Source organism: Natrix helvetica (genome assembly GCF_964273705.1).
Source record: "Natrix helvetica genome assembly, chromosome: 4".
Lineage (NCBI taxonomy): Eukaryota > Metazoa > Chordata > Lepidosauria > Squamata > Natricidae > Natrix > Natrix helvetica.
The window spans coordinates 2,638,600-2,657,123 of NC_138550.1; the positions used below are offsets into that span (position 1 = coordinate 2,638,600).

An 18,524-nucleotide genomic window follows, 5' to 3' on the forward strand; every position below is an offset into this window, starting at 1 on the left:
CCCCATGGGTTGCAACTGAACTTTAACAGAGTAACAGAGATGGAAGAGACCTTGGAGGCCATCTAGTCCAACCCCCCCACCCAAGCAGGAGACCCTACACCATTTCTGACAGATAGCAGTCTGGTCTCTTCTTGATAGCTTCCAGTGATATAGAATACAGATTAACAGAGTTGGAAGGGACCTTGGAGGTCATCTAGTCCAACCCCCTGCCCAAGCCAGAGTCCCTGCACCATTTCTGACAGAGGGCAGTCCACAGTCTCTTCTTCAAAGCCTCCACAATGTTCTCTGAGCACAGCTGGGAGTCTCATTTCTGGATCTGCCCTCTAGTCCTGTCCAGAAAAAGTGGTGGATCAAAGGGTGATTTATTTCCAGCATCAATTCCGGGGGCAGCGACGACCCACCACGGTTGTCCCAAAGCTGCTTGATCCAAAGACAACTGGACTTATTGTTTTTCCTTGAAGACTTTTCCCTTCCTACCCAAGAAGCTTCTTCCGTTCTGGCGGAATCCTTCCCGTTCATTCTCCACCATTCAGCCAGAACGGAAGAAGCTTCCTGGGCGAGAAGAGAAACGTCTTCAAGGAAAAACTAAAATCCAGTCCCCTGTTTTTTTAAAAAAGGCACCTTGGGGATGTCTTGTTGATGGTTACTTGCGAAAGCATCTCAGCCCCAACGCATCCTTTCCACGCCGCCAAATATTCCTGCGCTGAACGTTGGGGAATTGCACTCCCCGGTCGATGCTAAACCTCAGCCGAGCTAACAAGCCGCCAAGGAGGTTCGCGAGCACTGCAAGCTTGATGAGCTGCCATGATTTAGATCAGGGGTGTCCAAACTTGGGAACTTTAAGACTTGTGGACTTCAACTCCCAGAATTCCCCAGCCAGCAGAGCTGGCTGGGGAATTCTGGGAGTTGAAGTCCACAAGTCTTAAAGTTCCCAAGTTTGGACACCCCTGATTTAGATGGTGGAAGAATGAACTTTGCCATTCAGCCTGTTCCCTAAATAAACTCCTGGCTGAGGCAGGAGGGAGGAAAGTGGCGGCAAAATTCTGCTCGGCACAATGGCAAATAAGGCCAGAGGCCTCACCATCAGTTTTGAATCATGCCTCTGAATCACAGGATCGCAGAGTTGGAAGGGACCTTGGAGGTCTTCTAGTCCAACCCGTGGCTCAAGCAGGAGAACTGATCCCACTTCAGACATAATGGTTGTCCAGTCTCTTCTTCAAATCCTCCAGCGATGGGGCACCCATAACTTCTGAACTTGGGTGCAAATCACCTTCTTTTCATCAGACTAGAGAGATATACCCAATTCAGTTCAGAATAGAGCTGGAAGGGACCTTGGAGGTCATCTAGTCCACCACCCCCGCCTAGGCAGGAAACCCTATACCGTTTCAGACAAATGGCTATCCAACATCTTCTTAAAGACTTCCAGTGTTGGGGCATTCACAACTTCTGGAGGCAACTTCTGTTCCACTGATTAATTGTTCTCACTGTCAGGAAATTTCTCCTCAGTTCTAAGTTGCTTCTCTCCTTGATTAGTTTCCACCCATTGCTTCTTGTTCTGTCCTCAGGTGCCTTGGAGAATAGCTTGACTCCCTCTTCTTTGGGGCAACCCCTGAGATATCGGAACACTGCTATCATGTCTCCCCTAGTCCTTCTCTTCATTAAATTAGACATCCCCCAGATCCTGCAACCGTTCTTCATATGTTTTAGTCTCCAGTCCCCTCATCCTCTTTGTTGCTCTTCTCTGCACTCTTTCCAGAGTCTCCGCATCTTTTCTACATTGTGGTGACCAAAACTGCCGTATTCCAAGTGTGGCCTTACTAAGGCCTTGTAAAGTGGTATTAACCCTTCACGTGATCTTGATTCTCTCCCTCTGTTGATGCAGCCTAGAACTGTGTTGGTTTTTGGGGCAGCTGCTGCCCACAGCTGGCATCTACTGAAGTGAGAAGGCCAATTAGCAACCCGTGTTCTTAATGTAATTTCCCACTGCCGTTGACTCAGAATTTGCCAACGTAGGCAAACATGCCATGCTAGGAAATACTGTGATTCAGAGACTCCTGCAGTGAAGGGTAAATTTGGGAAGGATGCTGGAATTAACAGAGATTCTTATCACCCCTGAGTCTTTATCCCTTGCTATGCAGCAGGAATCAAAATTCAACTACCTGAGATAGAACAGAATAACAGAGTGGGAAGGGACCTTGGAGGTCTTCTAGTCCAACCCCCTGCTCAGGCAGGAAACCCTACACCACTTCAGACAAATGGCTATCCAAAACCTCCATTATTGGAGCATTCACATCTTCTGGAGGCAAGTAGTTCCACAGATTACCGGTAATCGTTGTCACAGTCAGGAAATGTCTCCTTAGTTCTAGGTTGATGCTAATACAGGTAATCCTCAACTTACAACCGTTCATTGAGTGACTATCCAAAGTTACAATAGCATTGAAAAAAAGGGAGGTTTTTTTTCATGTTTTTCACACTTCCACACTGGATGAGGAATTCTGGGAATTGAAGGCCACAAGTCCCAAAGTGGCCACGTTTGGAGACTTTCTGCTCTGGGATTCCACATTTTTAGGAGTTGTTTTTTTTAACTGAGTCATAAGACAGGAAAGTTTACTTTGATAAGCCTCCACACTGTAATTTTGGGGTGAATGTTGACAGAGCTGAAATTCCAAACCTATTTGTGTTTCAATCTTTCAGGATGGGCGATTCATCTAAGCCATCATCCATCCCCATGAATGATATGCAATCCGCCCCAGTCAGCAGAAACCCTCTGATGCCCTGTGAGTTGTCTAAGCATCTTCAGGGCAAATGGGAGGGAGGAAGAAAAAGTGGGGGAGGAAGGACAAAATAGGGAGGGAGGAAGGAATGAAAGAAAAAGAAAAGGGGAATAAAATAGGGAGGGAGGGAGGGAGGGAGGGAGGGAGGGAAGAAAGAAAGAAAGAAAGAAAGAAAGAAAGAAAGAAAGAAAGAAAGAAAGAAAGAAAGAAAGAAAAAAAGAAAAAAAGAAAAAAGACATAAAATAGGGAGGGAGGAAAGAAATATAGAAAAAATAAAATAGGTAGGTCAGTAGGTAGGAAGGAAGGAAAAGTGGGGAAGGAAAGACAAAATAGGGGGAGGGAGGAATGAATGAATGAATGAAAGAAAAAAGAAAAAAAGAAAATAGGGGGGGAGAAGCAAGGAAGGAAAGAAAAAGGGAAGATAAGAGGGAGGGAGGAAAGAAAGAGAAAGAAAAGGAGAAAATGGGGAAGAAAGAAAGGAGAAGAAAATAGGGAGGGAAGGAGGGAAGGCAGACAGGCAGGAGGGAGGGAGGGAAGGAGAAAGGAAGGAAGGCAAGAAAAGAGAAAGGGAGAACATAGGGAAGAAAGAAAGAAAGAAAGAAAGAAAGAAAGAAAGAAAGAAAGAAAGAACAAAAAGAATTAAGAAAATAGGGAGGGAGGGAAGGCAGAGAGACAGAAGGGAGGGAAGGAGAAAGGAAGGAAGGAGAGAAAAGAGGAAGGGGGGAAGAAAGAAAAAAGGAGGAAATAGGGAGGGAAGAAAGAAAGAAAAGGAGAAGAAAATAAGGAGGGAAGGAGGGAAGGAAGGAAGGAGAGACAAAAGGGAAGGATGGAAGCAGGGAGGAAGGAAGGAATTTGGAAAGCTGAAGTAACAAAGATACTGCTAGGCAGAGAGAGCAACGTGGCCCATTCCAGAGGCTGAGATCTTCTCCTGAGTTTAACAGACTTCCTCCAACTGACTCCGCTTTGATTCAGATGTTCACCAATCCACCACACGCTGCAACCTTTGGGGCTCTGCTTTCAGAGGGATGGACTCCAACTCCCAGAATTCCCCGGACAGCCTGGGAGTGGAAGTCACCCCCCCCCCTTAAAGTGGCCAAGTTTGAAAAATCACCCCTGTAGGATAAAGATCCATCCAGCCATTTGCTTTCCAAGAGCCCCCGAGACCCTCTTGGCAGGGTAGAATAGAATAAACAGAGTCGGAAGGGGCCGTGGAGGTCATCTAGTCCAACCCCCTGCTCAGGCAGGAAACCCGGTACCATTTCAGACAAATGGCCGTCCAATCTCTTCTTAAAGGCAGGCAGATCTCAACACCCATCCTCCCCAGACCCTGCTAGACAGACACCTGCAGAAGGAAAGGGATGCTTACGGTTAGGAGACTGACCGCCCAGCAGAAATCCGGGTGCCGTTTCATTTTTTGCTCCAATTTCACAGCAATCGACAGACAGGTAAATCTTCCGGCGAAGCCTGGAAGGATGGGAGAAGAATGACAAGAGACTCGCTCAGGCATCTTATATTTGCTTCCAAATAAATTGCGGTTTTTCTCCATCAAGGTCTCTGTTTACCTTCATCCTGTTTATCTTGGCAAAGGAAGTTTTTGGGGGATGATGAAGTTAAAGAAAAGGAAATCAGAGTGTTGTGGACTTCCTATTGTGCATCTCCCGTGGGTGTGAGTTATCCTGAACGCAGCCACATGTTTAAACTTCCTTTCTTCCTTCCTTCCTTCCTCCTTCCTTCCTTCCCTCCCTCCTTCCTCTTTCCTTCCTTCCCTCCCTCCCTCCCTCCCTCCTTCCTTCCCTCCCTCCCTCCCTCCTTCCTTCCTTCCTTTCTTCCTTCCCTCCCTCCCTCCAGCTCCAAATGATAGCTTGTGAGAGACCCCACCCCTCCCACAGAGGTGGCATTTGGCCGGTTTGGATCAGTTCGCCCGAACGGTTGCGGAAATCCCACCCACTTGCCCACCCCTACTCCATGCCATCCCATTTTGGCCCTTTCTTCAGCCAAAGCCCATGCAGGCGCGTTCACATTTATGAACCGGTAGGGAAGGTAAGTGAATACAACCCCTTCCCCACTTGTATCCCTACCCTGCAAGATGCTAAATGCCCCAGCCTTTTTAAAAAAAAGTTTTCCCCCAAAAAATTTCTTGGGGAAATGGGGTGGGAACGGAGATTTTGCAGTATCCTTCCCCTGCCACGCCCACAGAGCCGGTAGTAAAAAAAATTGAATTTCACCACTGAGTACAAATTTTTTTTCTATCATAATGGTTATAGCTTACCACCAAATTCTTTACATACATCTCTTCTTATTTTAACGTCACAACTTAACGTATCCCGTTATAACATTTTTCTTCCTAAATTATTTGATTGTATACTTTTTATCCCCGTTCATTTCCCAACTAATGATAAAATAACCCCCATACGGTATATACTATAAGCATCAGATTCTTCCTTTCCTTTAACTGCTAGTGTTAATCTACTCATTTCTGCACAATCTAATATTTTTTTAATCGCATTTTCATCTTTAGGGATTTCTTTGTTACATAGCTGGGTCATGAAATGTCTGCAAGAAAATCAAAAAGTTCAGAGCATCAAGGACCCCATAGTCTTCCTCCTCCTCCTCCTCCTCCTCCTCCTCCTCCTCCTCATGCACCAACCCCACTCCTTTCTAGAACTGATGATGTTACCTAGTTGGGTCATGAAATGTCTGCAAGAAAACAACCAAGCTCAGACAGCACCAAGGACCCTATAATCCTCCTCCTCCTCCTCCTCCTCCTCCTCCTCCTCTTCCTCCTCTTCCTCATGCACCAACCCCACTCCTTTCTAGAACTGATGATGTTACCTAGTTGGGTCATGAAATGTCTGCAAGAAAACAACCAAGCTCAGAGAGCACCAAGGACCCTATAATCCTCCTCCTCCTCCTCCTCTTCCTCCTCTTCCTCATGCACCAACCCCACTCCTTTCTAGAACTGATGATGTTACCTAACTGGGTCATGAAACATCTGCAAGAAAACCACCAAACCAGGGAACACACGAAGGACCCCAAAATCCAACCCTACGCTCTATATATATTCTCTTCTATCTACTTTGAGCAAATTCAGTAATGAATGAAGTTGATTTTCTGAACACCACCTTAAATCGGGTGGCTTTCTCCACCCCAGGAGCCGAAAACGCTCCTTTTAAGTAAGGAGTCCATTCCTGCTGGGTGTTGATTTTCCCTGGGAAAAATAAAAATAAAAACCAAAGCCAAACCACCTCAAAATCACCTTCAAAGGGATCACAAGAGAGACTGTTTTCTTTTTTTAAAAGCCTTCCGGCTCGCTCCCTGCTATTTAAAGAAATGCTGTGCTCTTCAGTCTGGCTTCAGCCACGTGCCAGGGCCCTGCTGCAGCCGGCAAGTGGCGCAGAGAAGGCACGACGGTGCATCAGCCGGCAGCTCAATCTTTCAACCCTTTTATCCAATTTTTCCTGAAGGGAGGAAAATAAATTCAGGGAGTGCCCGGGAATTGCTCAGCACCTGTGCAAGTGGAGTCAGAGACACCGAGGGAAATTTGTAGGTTTATATCAATAAATATATTTTACATCTATTGTTGTTGTTAGTTGTGAAGTCGTGTCCGACCCATCGCGACCCCATGGACAACGTTCCTCCAGGCCTTCCTGTCCTCTCCCATCCTCTGGAGTCCATTGAAGCTCACACCGACTGCTTCAGTGACTCCATCCAGCCACCTCCTTCTCTGTCACTCCCTTCTTCTTCTTCTGCCCTCAGTCGTTCCCAGTATTAGGCTCTTCTCCAGGGAGTCCTTCCTTCTCCTTAGGTGGCCAAAGACTTTGAGTTTCCTCTTCAGGATCTGGCCTTCTAAAGTGCAGTCAAGGTTGATCTCCTCTAGGACAGACCGGTTGGATGGCCTGGCAGTCCAAGGGACTCAATGCAGGAGTCTTCTCCAGCCCCAGAGTTCAAAGGCCTCCATTCTTTGGCGCTCAGCCTTCCTTATGGTCCAACCTTCACAGCCATCCATTGCAACTGGGAAAACCAGAGCCTTGACTAGACACACTTTTGTTGACAGAGTGATGTCTCTGCTTTTTAGTCTGCTGTCTAGATTTTCCATCGCTTTCCTCCCCAGGAGCAAGCATCTTTTGATTTCTTGACTGCCGTCCCCATCTGCGGTGATCTTGGAGCCCAGGAAAGTAAAATCGGTCACTACCTGCATTTCTTCCCCATCTATTTGCCAGGAATTGAGAGGGCCAGATGCCATGATCTTAGTTTACTTAAGGTTGAGTTTCAAGCCAACTTTTTACTCTCTTTCACCTACATCAAGAGACTCTTTAGTTCCTCTTCACTTTCTGCCATTAGAGCGGTATCATCTCTGTATCTGAGGTTGTTGATATTTCTCCCGGCAATCTTAATTCCAACTTTTGATTCATCTAGTCCCAACTCTCTCCCTCCCCTCTCTCCCTCCCCCCCTCTCTCCCCCCCCTCCTTCGGCTTAGTGTTTGTAAAGTGTGGTTGGAGCTGCCGTCTTTCTATAAATCTTGGTGGGGATGTGTGGAGTGCTGGCTTTGTTTTAGTAAGTGGATTGATTGGCTGTGTGGCTGCATCATGATTGGTAGTTTGGTGCTGATTGGTGCTGGCTGTGTGTCCGTTGTTGTTTTGTGTTGTAATGGCCCGGGTGGTGGGTGGGGCTCGCTTGTTGCAGCACTCCACACACACGCACCCCCACCAAGATTTATAGAATGATGGCAGCTCTGACCACGCTTTACTCACACAAACACAAGGCCGAAAACACCAGCCTAAAGATGGCGAATGGGACCTCACCGAAACGTTGCCAAGACAATCTCAATCTTACATGGGAAAAGACCCGAATACAACAAGACCAGCATACCTACACCCGTGAAAATCTACGAAAAAACACACACACACAGATATAGATATATATATCGATACAGATATAAATATGTGTGTGTGTATGTATGTTGTATTTGTGCTGATAAATAAATAAAGGGAGACTAGTATAGATCTATTTCAACCTATTAGTTCTCATCAGCTAGCCATACCTTTACTGGGATTTGAACCTGGGCTGTATTACATATTAGGCAGATGTATTAGACACTAAGCCACATGCTCTCTCTCTCTCTCTCTCTCTCTCTCTCTTTCTCTCTCTCTCTGTCTCTCTCTTTCTGTCTCTTTCTCTCTTTCTCTCTCTGTCTATCTATCATCTATCTATCTATCTATCTATCTATCTATCATCTATCTATCATCTATCTACCTACCTACCTACCTTCCATGTCTGTCTGTCTGTCTGTCTGTCTGTCTATCTATCTATCTATCTATCTATCTATCTATCTATCTATCTATCTATCATCTATCTATCTATCTATCTATCTATCTATCTATCTATCATCTATCTATCTATCTATCTATCTATCTATCTATCTATCTATCATCTACCTACCTACTATGTCTGTATCTGTCTGTCTGTCCGTCCATCCATCCATCCATCCATCCATCCATCCATCCATCCATCCATCCACCCACCCACCCACCCACCCACCCACCCACCTACCTATTTGCACAGAGAGTCCTCGACTTACAACAGATTGTTTAGTGGCCATTCAAAATTACAACGGCACTGAAAAGAATGACGATTTTTCACCCTCACGACCGTTGCAGTATGCTCAAGGTGACATGATTTATTTTCACATCCCATGCTTGTTTGCAAAGTCACAGTCCAGATTCCCCCAGAAAGCTGCCTTATTTTTGGATAAGAATAGACTAATCTCGGGGGTGGGAAAAGGTGATTTGTTAAGTGCATTTGCAGCGAACCGGAGATGTTTTGACAGAGGCTCCCTTGGTGAAGGTGTTGGGGCTGCTGTTCTGAGCATTTTTTTAACCCAATGGGGAGATGCGCCAGGTGCTAAATATTCCCCCCACCCCAAAGTTTTTCACGAGGTTGGGAAAGCAGGAGGATGGATGGCTCCCCCTGCCTTGTGCTGTGGCTAACTTGAAAATACAGGTAGCTGTAGTGGCCTGTCGGACACCGAATCAGAGGAGGAGGAGGAGGCGTGGGAGTTGGGGTCAGCATCAAGGCAACCTAAGAGCTCCGAGGGGGCAGAGGGAATGGAGCTGGCAGAGAGGGGGGCGGAGCCAGGGGCCGTCCGTCAGCCTTCAGATGGAGCATCAACAGCCCCCAGGTTTGGAGGTGGGTGATGAGGAAGAGGAGGAATAGCTGGGTCCAGTGCCTGATGCACAGATGCACAGAAGGCAAAGAGGAGAGGAGAACAACGGAAATCTATGGGCCGGTCCTTGGGATGGAAGAGCCACCACTGCTAGTGAAGCCCCACCCCAACTCTGGGGATAAAAGGCAGGGGACGGAGATGAATAGATGTGGCAGAGGAGAGGAGAGCAGTGGAAATCTATAGGCTGGTCCTTGGGACGGAAGAGCCACTACTGCGAGTGAAGCCCCACTCTAGCTCTGGGGATAAAATTATTCAACTTATGGCCGGACGGACTTGTTAGCCCACGAGAGAAACTTTTTGCCGGGGCTGCTGGCGCTCTTAATAAAGGAATCTTTTGAGTTCACATCAAAGGGTTTCTCATATTTGGGGAGCTGAGTCAGAACAGTAGTCCCCGACCTATAACCATTCATTTAGTGCCCATTCAAAGTTACAACATGTTTCACCCTGACGTCCATTGCAGCCTCCCCGTGGTCACGTGATCAGATGCTTGCGACTGGCTCTTATTTATGATGGTTGCCATATCCCGGGGTCATGTGATCCCCTTTTGCGACCTCCCGATGAGCAAAGGCAAGGGGAAAGCCAGATTCACTTAACAACCTTGCAACCAACCGCAGAGATCCACTTAACAACGTTGGCGAGAAGTCGTGAAATGGGGCAGAACTCACTTAACAACGGTTTTCCTTAGCGGTAGAAACGTCGGCCTCCATTGTGTTCATAAGTCAAGGACTACCTATAAAACGTCACGGTTTAAATTTTGGGCACAATTGTGTTTGTAAGTCGAGGACTAATGATAAAACACCACGGTTTACGAATAAACCACTTTGGATGGGCTTGTAAGCGTCACATCAAGCTGCTAATCCTGGTTTGCAAGCATCAAAAAGGGCAGGGCTGTTGATCGTCTGCCATCTTGACTTTTAGACCTCTTTTGCCAACATCCCGGCCTCCGAACAACTTTCTCGGGAATATAGGTAGTCCTTGACTTACAACGGTTCATTTAGTGATGGTTCAAAGTTAGAATGGCACTGAAAAAAAAGGGACGACCATTTCTCGCCTACAACCGTTGTGAAGGGTTATATTCAGACTCAGCCTTAGCAGAAACAAAAAACAGACTCCTTGTCACAGAAAAAACCCTCTTTGTTTAATCTCCAGTGAATTAATGGAGTGTATGTGTATGTCTCGGTATATGTCTCTGTTATATGTTTGTTTTGTCCACATATTTATTTCATATGTTTCATTGTACGCCGCCCCGAGTCCTTCGGGAGAGGGTGCGGCTAAGAAATAAATATTTATTTATTTATTTATTTATTCACAGACTGAAAAGTCCAGGCAATAGTCCTTCAAAGAGTTAACCGCAGCAACAGACCTTATCAGTTTCTTGCGATAATTGCAAGGCTGTGAGCTCCCAGCTGAAAGGCTGCAAATTAAGTCCTGGAAAGTTCTGGTTTGTTACAAGGTCTGGTTTGTTGCACGAAACACAATGAGCAAAATCTTCAGAAATATGAACTGTTTCTCCTATGACCACCACTCCCCTTTCCTTCTATTTCTTCCCCAGCCAGGGAGGGGGCCATAAAGCATCCACGTGTGCCTTGCTTCCCGAGTCGACTCCTTGTCCTCCGTTGTTCTCCTCTCCTAACTGCTCTGCACATACACGCATCTGGAACAGGCCCCAGCTGTTCTTCCTCCTCGCGCATCTCAGCCTCCAAAGACAGCTGCCTCTCTGGTGGCTGGGAAATGCCAGATGGCCCCGGCTGTATCTCTGCGGCCGACGCTCAGCGTCCATCAGAGCCTTCCCCAGACACCAGAACTGGCGCAAGTTCTTCCCCTGCCTCCTCATCGTCCGAGTCTCCGCTGGCAGCTGGTGGGCCACAACAGGTTGTAAGTCAATGCCTGGAACACATTTCATCCCAGTTCCATTTCCATCCCAGTGTCTGGTCTGAAGGATGAAGATTGCTCACTTCAACGCCTCTTGAGCTTTGAAGGTTGCAACGCAATGGGTTTTGCAGCGCAAAAGTTCTTATTCGGTCCTTGCGGAAAAGGATATTATGCTCACATTCCATGCAGGGGTGACACCCCCCCCCCAAGATGAGAGACCCGGTCTCAACGTCCCAGAGATGCCTTCTCGGTTTTTTTTTAATTAGGCCGGTGTCCACTTCTGGGAAGTCAAGAACAGCTGTGAGGTCAAGACGCCACCAATGCCAGAGATAATAAGGCCCCAGGAGTCAAGAACGAAGCTTCCGCGAGGAGCTTATTTTGAAAGTTTGCGTCAAGAAAGTGAGTGAACTCTAGACTTTCCCCTCTGTGCTGCTGTCGAAATCCAGGAAGCCAGGGGTGTACAAATTGGGCAACTTTAAGATTTGCGGACTTCAACTCCCAGAATTCCCCAGCCAGCCATGCTGGCTGGCTGGGGAATTCTGGGAGTTGAGGTCCACAAATCTTAAAATTGCCATGGTTTGGAGAGCCTGCAAATAAGTGACATTCAAGGACTCCAATTCTTTTGTTGTGGCCCTCCAGCGGGCAGCGGATCTGGCCGCAGAGTCGGACTGTGAGGAGGTTGGGGAGGAACCTGGGCCAGTCCTGGAGTCTGGGGAAGGCTCGGACGAGGGGTCTGCGTCGGAGGCAGAGAGGGGGCCAAGGCCGTCTGGTAGTTCTCAGCTGCCTCCGGAGTCAGACAGCAGTGAGGCAGAGGAACAGCTGGAGCCTGTTCCCAGTGTGCGCATGAGCAGAGCTTCCAAAAGACAACAGCTCAGAAATCAGGGTCGACTTGGGAGTAAAGCCACAGGTGGACGGTGAGTAGCCCCTCCCGTAGGAAATAAAAGAGGAGCGAAAAGGGAGTGGGCTTTTGCAGGAAACAATTCGTTCGTTCGTTCCTTTGTTTCAGGAGTGTGAAGATCTGTCCGTGAATCTCAGAGACTCTGTGCCTAGTCTTTCGGCGTTTGGAAAAGATTTACATGGCAGCTTTCCAAGCTAGATAAGGTCTGTGGTCATAAATTCACCTTTGAAAGACTGTTTACCAGGCTTTTGATGAAGAGGAATGGGAGGAATTCATATTCGTTTAATAAAAGGGTTTTGTCGGGACCAGGACTCTGCCTCGTGCTTTTTGGGGAAGCCTAGGTCAAAATGTCTTTTTCCAAAAATTAAAACCCCGAAACTTGGGAAACCAGGACAACAGAAGAGATCATTCAGATCTGGAATTTGTTCCAGCGTTAAGAACAGAGCAATCCTTCCTGATTCCCAGATGGGTTTCTGACGTAATTATTTCAGTTCCTTAAATCCCAGAAATAAGGTGGGAGGATACAGATTGCGCCAAGGAAAGGAACAAATTTGCTTTTTAAAACAAATTTAAAGCTTCCTTAAAAAAAATATTGATTTGCAAACTTTCAAAGTTGATCAAAGGTAATTGCATGCACTTACAACTGTTCATTTAATGACCGTTACAAAGGTGCTGAAAACATGTCTTACGAACAGTCCTCACACTTACGACCATTGCGGTATTTCCCCACAGTCATGTGATCAGATTTCGGATAGTTGCAATGTCCAAGGGTCATGTGATCACATTTTGCAATCTTCCCAGCTGCTTTCCAGCAAGCAAAATCAATGATTGAAGCTGGGTTGGTTTAACGACCGCCTGATTCACTTAACAACCATGGCCAAAAAAAAGGTTGCAAAATTGGGCCCTGCTGACTTAACCCCCTTGCTTGGTAATGGAAACCCCTTGTTCCCATTGTGGTCGTTAAGTCGAGGACAACAAGAGGTTGAATTGAACTTGATTTTGGCACTGTCTAAAGTTGACACATTAGGGCCACGCAATGCCAAAATTAATGTTTTTTCTCTCTAAAAGGCGGCGGTTCCAGGAATTTTTTTGGGCTGTGTTCGTCCCGAAGCAGGATGAAGTCACTCCGTGACATGTTGCAAAGGGGAAAATTGTTCAGGATTTCCATAAACAATTTCACCAAATTGCCAAGGCATTTATCGCAAGAGACAAGCAAGGAAGACTTGCACCAATTTCTCTAAGGTGCTTTTTAATCCCAGATTTGGGGTCAGCTACAGATTCTTGGAAACTAGAATAAAACTTCCAGCCTATTTTTAATTACTGGGTTGTAATTTATTTGACGAATTTGAAACTCTTCTTCCTGGCATCCCTCTCAGGATGAGATGCTATGAATGTATTAAAAAATGTTTATTGCTATGTAGTGGCTCAGAGACTAAGACGTTGAGCTTGTCAATCAGAGAGGTCGTCAGTTTGAATCCCTAGCGTCGCGTAACGGAGTGAGCTCCCGTTCTTGTCCCAGCTTCTGCCAATCCTAACAGTTCGAAAGCACATAAAAAATGCAAGTAGAAAAATAGGAACCCCCTTTGGTGGGAAGGGAACAGCGTTCCCTGCGCCTTTAGTGTTGAGTCATGCCGGCCACATGACCACGGAGACGTTTTCGGACAGCGCTGGCTCTTCGGCTTTGAAACGGGGATGAGCACCGCCCCCTAGAGTCAGGAACGACTAGCACATGTGCGAGGGGAACCTTACTTTTATCTTATGTGTCTTCTATTGACTTATAACCTTCTATTGACTTATGTGTCTTCTATTGACTTAATTCAGTGACTGTTCAAATTTACGACGGCACTGAAAAAAGTGACTTACAGCCGTTTTTCACACTTACAAACATTGCAGAATCTTCCTGGTCACCGTGATCAAATTTCAGATGCTTGGCAACGGACTCATAGTTATGACGGTTGCAAGGTCCTAGGATCATGCAATCCCCTTTTGCGACCTTCCAACAAGCAAAGTCAATGGGGAAGCCGGATTCACTTAACAACCGTTATAACTCGAGCACTATCTGTATTTATTAACAAATTCCTCTTGTTACACTGCTTCCATTATTTCCCCAGATTCCCGACAATCTCGCAGTCCTAAGGACAGTTGGGAAACTTGGAGAGAGACAGAGAGAGACAGAGAGAAAGAGAGACAGAGAGAAAGAGAGAGAGAGACAGAGAGAGAGAGAAAGAGAGACAAAGACAGAGAGAGAGAGAGAGAGAGAGACAGAGAGAAAGACAGAGAGAGAGAGACAGAAAGACACACAGAGAGAACAGAGACAGAGAGAGACACAGAGAGAAAGAGAGAGAGAGAAAGAGAGAGAGGGACAGAAAGACACACAGAGAGAAACAGAGAAAGAGAAAGACACACACACACAGAGAGACAGAGATAGAGAGAGAAAGAGAGAGAGACACAGAGAGAAAGAGAGAGAGAGACAGAGAGGAAGACAGAGAGAGAGAGAGAGACAGAAAGACACAGAGAGAGAACAGAGAAAGAGAGAAAGAGAGAGAAAGAAAGACAGAGAGACAGAAAGACACAGAGAGAGAAACAGAGAAAGAGAGAAAGACACACACACAGAGAGAGACAGAGATAGAGAGAGAAAGAGAGAGACACACAGAGAGAAAGAGAGAGAGAGACAGAGAGGAAGACAGAGAGAGAGAGAGAGACAGAAAGACACAGAGAGAGAACAGAGAAAGAGAGAAAGAGAGAGAAAGAAAGACAGAGAGACAGAAAGACACAGAGAGAGAAACAGAGAAAGAGAGAAAGACAGAGAGAGAGACAGAGAGAGACACAGAGAGAAAGAGAGAGAGAGACAGAAAGACACACACACACACACAGAGAGAGACAGAAAGACACAGAGAGAGAACAGAGAAAGAGAGAAAGACAGAGAAAGACAGAGAGCGAGATACAGAGAGAAAGAGAAAGAGAGAGAGAAAGAGAGACACAGAGAGAGACAAAGACAGAGAGCGAGAAACAGAGAGAGAAAGATAGAGAGACAGAGATAGAGAGAGAAAGAGAGAGACACAGAGAGAAAGAGAGACAAAGACACACAGAGAGACAGAGAGAAAGAGAGAGAGAGAGACAGAAAGACACAGAGAGACACAGAGAGAAAGAGAGAGAAAGAGAGAGAGAGAAAGACAGACAGACACAGAGAGACACAGAGAGAAAGAGAAAGAGAGAGAGACAGAGAGACAGAGAGACAGAAAGACAGACAGAGAGAAACAGAGAAAGAGAGAAAGACAGACAGAGAGAGATATGAAATCATCTCCCTTTGAAAAGAATTTATTAACTGGAAAACGTGCTGATTTTTTGCATAACTTGGCAATTGAAACCATGAGGTCTCCATTCAAAACACACACACACACAAACACAGCGAACTCTGTTGAAGGAAATATTTTGCATTCTCTGAAAGAATTCAGATGCTGCCAAACTGGATCCAATTTAAAAGTAAGGAGAAACTTCCCGACAGTGACAACAATTAACCAGCGCAACAGCTTTTCTCCGGAAGCTGTGAATGCTCCAATACTGGAAGTTTTAAAGAATAAACTGGACAGCCATTGGTCAAAAATGGTATAGCGTTTCCTGCCTGAGCAGGGAGGGAAGGGTTGGACTAGAAGACCTCCAAGGTCCCTTCCAGCTCTGGTTATTCTATGTTCCATGTTCTATCTCACCCCCGCCCTCCCAACTTCCAAGTGGAAAAAGAATTCTTACAGAATTATTCAGAAAATAATTTTAAAGAGAAAACGCTTCACTTATGCAACGAAGAAGAAAAAAAATGTCCAAACTACTTTTTTTTTAAATGGATAGTGAATATAGAGTCTATCAGTGCTTGCCCTACCTATCCAAATCATTTCAAAGCTAACATATTTTAACACCCCCCCCCCCATTCTGAAAAGTTGTATTTCTTTTCTATCGGATGCTGCTGTCATCTATTGTAAATTATAATTCTGTTTTAAGGTGTAATTCTAATGTGAGTTGTAATTAAGTTGTAATTCTCTTCTATAGGGACGGTTGGAAGAGACCTGCCGGGACAGGGAATAAATCCATACCGCAAGCCCTCTTTCGGCCCTTGTATTTAAAAGATGACGGGTGAGAATGCATCAATAATAAGGCTAAAAGATGTTTGTGGAGGCACGGAGGGTCTTCTAGACAACTCAGGGGATGGGAAAGTGTCCCTATAACCATTTATGAACCAGATGCATTCATCTAAAGCTGTGATGGGGAGCCCTCTCGGGGGGCAGGCGCACCGTCCCTGGATGCTCTTCTGCTTTCCGGGGTGCAAATGCGCGCCGGCCACCTGGTCTTCGCGGGTGCCAGAGTGCCAGAAAACGGGCCGAAAAACAGCCAAGACCACCCCAAAAACAGGCAGTTTTGAACAGCTCCAGTGATGAAGCGTGATGAACCCACAACTTCTGGTAGCAAGCTGTTCCACTGGTTAATTGTCCTCACTGTTAGGAAATTCCTCCTGAATTCCAGGTTGCTTCTCTCCTTGATTAGTTTCCATCCATTGCTTCTTGTCCTGCCTGTCAGGGGCTTTGGAGAATAGGTTGAGCCCACTCTTGCCTTTGCAAAAGCCCCTCAGATATTGGAAGACTGCTATCATGTCACCCCTGGTCCTTCTTTTCATTAAACTAGGCATAGGTAACAGATCACAGGATAACAAAGTTGGAAGGTAACTTAGAGGTCATCTAGTCCAATCCCCTGCTCAAGTAGGAGCCTACACCATTTCACACAAATGGTTATCCGATCTCTTCTTAAAAACCTCCAGTGTTGGAGCATTCACAACTTCTAAAGGCAAGTCGTTCAGAATAACTGAGCTGGGAGGGATCTTAGAGGTCTTCTAGTCCAACCTCCTACTTGAGTAGGAGACCCTATTCCATGTGAGACAAATAGTTGTTCATTCTCTTCTTAAAAACTTCCAATGATGAACTTCGGGTGGCAAGCTGTTCCATTGGTTAATTGTCCTCACTGTCAGGAAGTTTCTCCTCAGTTCTAAGTTGCTTCTCTCCTTGATTAGTTTCCACCCATTGCTTCCTGTTCTACCCTCAGGTGCCTTGGAGAATAGTTTGACTCCCTCTTCTTTGGGGCAGCCCCTGAGATATTGGAAGATGCTATCCTGTCTCCCCTGGTCCTTCTATTCATCAAACCAGACATACCCAAAATCCCTGCAACCGTTCTTCATGTTTTAGTCTACAGTTTGCTTGCATGAAGGTCGCAAAAAGGGGTTAGCACGACTCCAGGACCCTGCAACCGTCATAAATATGAACCAGTTTCCAAGCATCTCAATTCTGACCATGTGACTGTGGGGCCATAAGTGTGAAAAACGGTAATAAATCCCCATTTTCAGGGCTGTTGTAGCTTCAAACTGTCATTAAACAAATTGTTATAAGTCAAAGACTAACTGTAGACGTAGTCACAGCTTCCAAAAATATCTATGTTGTCCATCTACCACGGGGGTCTCCAACCTTAGCGACTTTAAGGCCCGTGAACTTCCTTCCCCAGACATAAGTCGCTTTTTTCGGTGCCGTTTTTCATACTTACGACCGTTGCAGTATCCCCCATGGTCACTCATCAAAATTTGGCCATTTGGCAACTGACTCCTATGAGTGATGATTGCAGTGTCCCACGGGGTCATCCGATCCCCCTTTGCGACCTCCTGACAAGCAAAGTCAATGGGGAAGCCTGCTTCACTTAACGACCGTGCTACTGACAGAACAACTGCTGATTCACCTAACAACGATGGCAAAAAAAAAAGTCACAAAATGGGTCAAAAGCCACTTAGCAGTGCAAATGTGGGGCTCAACTGTGTTTGTAGGTCAAGACGTAGCTGTAGAAGCCACAACGGACATCCAGAAAGTTGTATTTGGGGCTAAGAACTACATGAAAGGGAGGGGAAAATTTTGCACGATTCAATTTTCTGGGTATGACTGCAAACGAGAATCATGTAGAAAGCGAAAGGAATTAAATGGTACTTTGTTCCTTTCAACGTCTTCGCATCAGTTTGTGATGTGTGTGTCCCTTTGTGCGTTGACAAGCGCACAAAAGGAAGAAGGCTTACAGAAAGCCCATGGGATTACGCACACCCGCGTGCAAAGCCTCAGTGAGCCAAAAATGCACCAGCCAGCCAGAGGTGAAGTTGAGAGGCACCATAAGAGAAAAGGATAATCGGATTTAAACGGAGACAGTAATATTTAGATGCAAAGGAAGGACGTACATATATTGCAGGAGTAGGAAAGATTGAAAGTATGCCTGTTTTGATGAGAAGTGAGAAGAATCTCAACATATAACCACATGTATACCATTACATGGCCAACATTGTATTGTATTATTCAATGTTTACATCAATTCGTCTTACCATCAACTCCTAAAAACAATTATTGGCTCTTCTGCTCTCCATACGCCACATTGGTACCTTATCCATCACTTTCTTCTCCCTCTCTCCTCCCCCTCCCTCCCTCCTTTCTTCCCTCTGTCCTCCTTCCCTTCTCTACTTCCTCTCTCCTTCTCCTCTCTCCCCTTTCCACTCCTCCTTTCTCTCCTCCTCTCCTCCCCCCTCTCCTATCCCTCTCTTCTTCCCTTACCTCTCTCCTCTACTTCCCACTCTTCATCTCATTTATTTTGTGTATTTCAGCTTCTGAGTGAGCTCCATTTTATGTTGATGGTATTTATAATTCCTTTTCAATATACATATTTAATTTTAACATATATCTTCCTCCTTTA

At 45.9% G+C, this 18,524-nt stretch overlaps 2 protein-coding genes across 3 annotated transcripts in view; one reads left to right on the forward strand and one right to left on the reverse strand.

Annotated features, from left to right (window-relative positions):
* The window catches only part of FAM168A (family with sequence similarity 168 member A), a 373,080-nt gene that overhangs the window by 95,688 nt on the left and 258,868 nt on the right, over positions 1-18,524 (forward strand). The window lies entirely within an intron of this gene.
* The window catches only part of RELT (RELT TNF receptor), a 483,787-nt gene that overhangs the window by 18,332 nt on the left and 446,931 nt on the right, over positions 1-18,524 (reverse strand). Inside the window, exons 1-2 of one of the 2 annotated variants that reach the window (XM_081952888.1) lie at positions 4,337-4,456; positions 4,141-4,238 (exon numbers count right to left, since the gene is read on the reverse strand). In XM_081952888.1, coding sequence (XP_081809014.1) covers positions 4,141-4,185 — 45 coding nt within the window. In that variant the 5' untranslated portion in view covers positions 4,186-4,238; positions 4,337-4,456. Of the gene's footprint in view, positions 1-4,140; positions 4,239-4,336; positions 4,457-18,524 lie in introns of those variants that run through there. The other variant, XM_081952887.1, reaches the window with a different exon arrangement.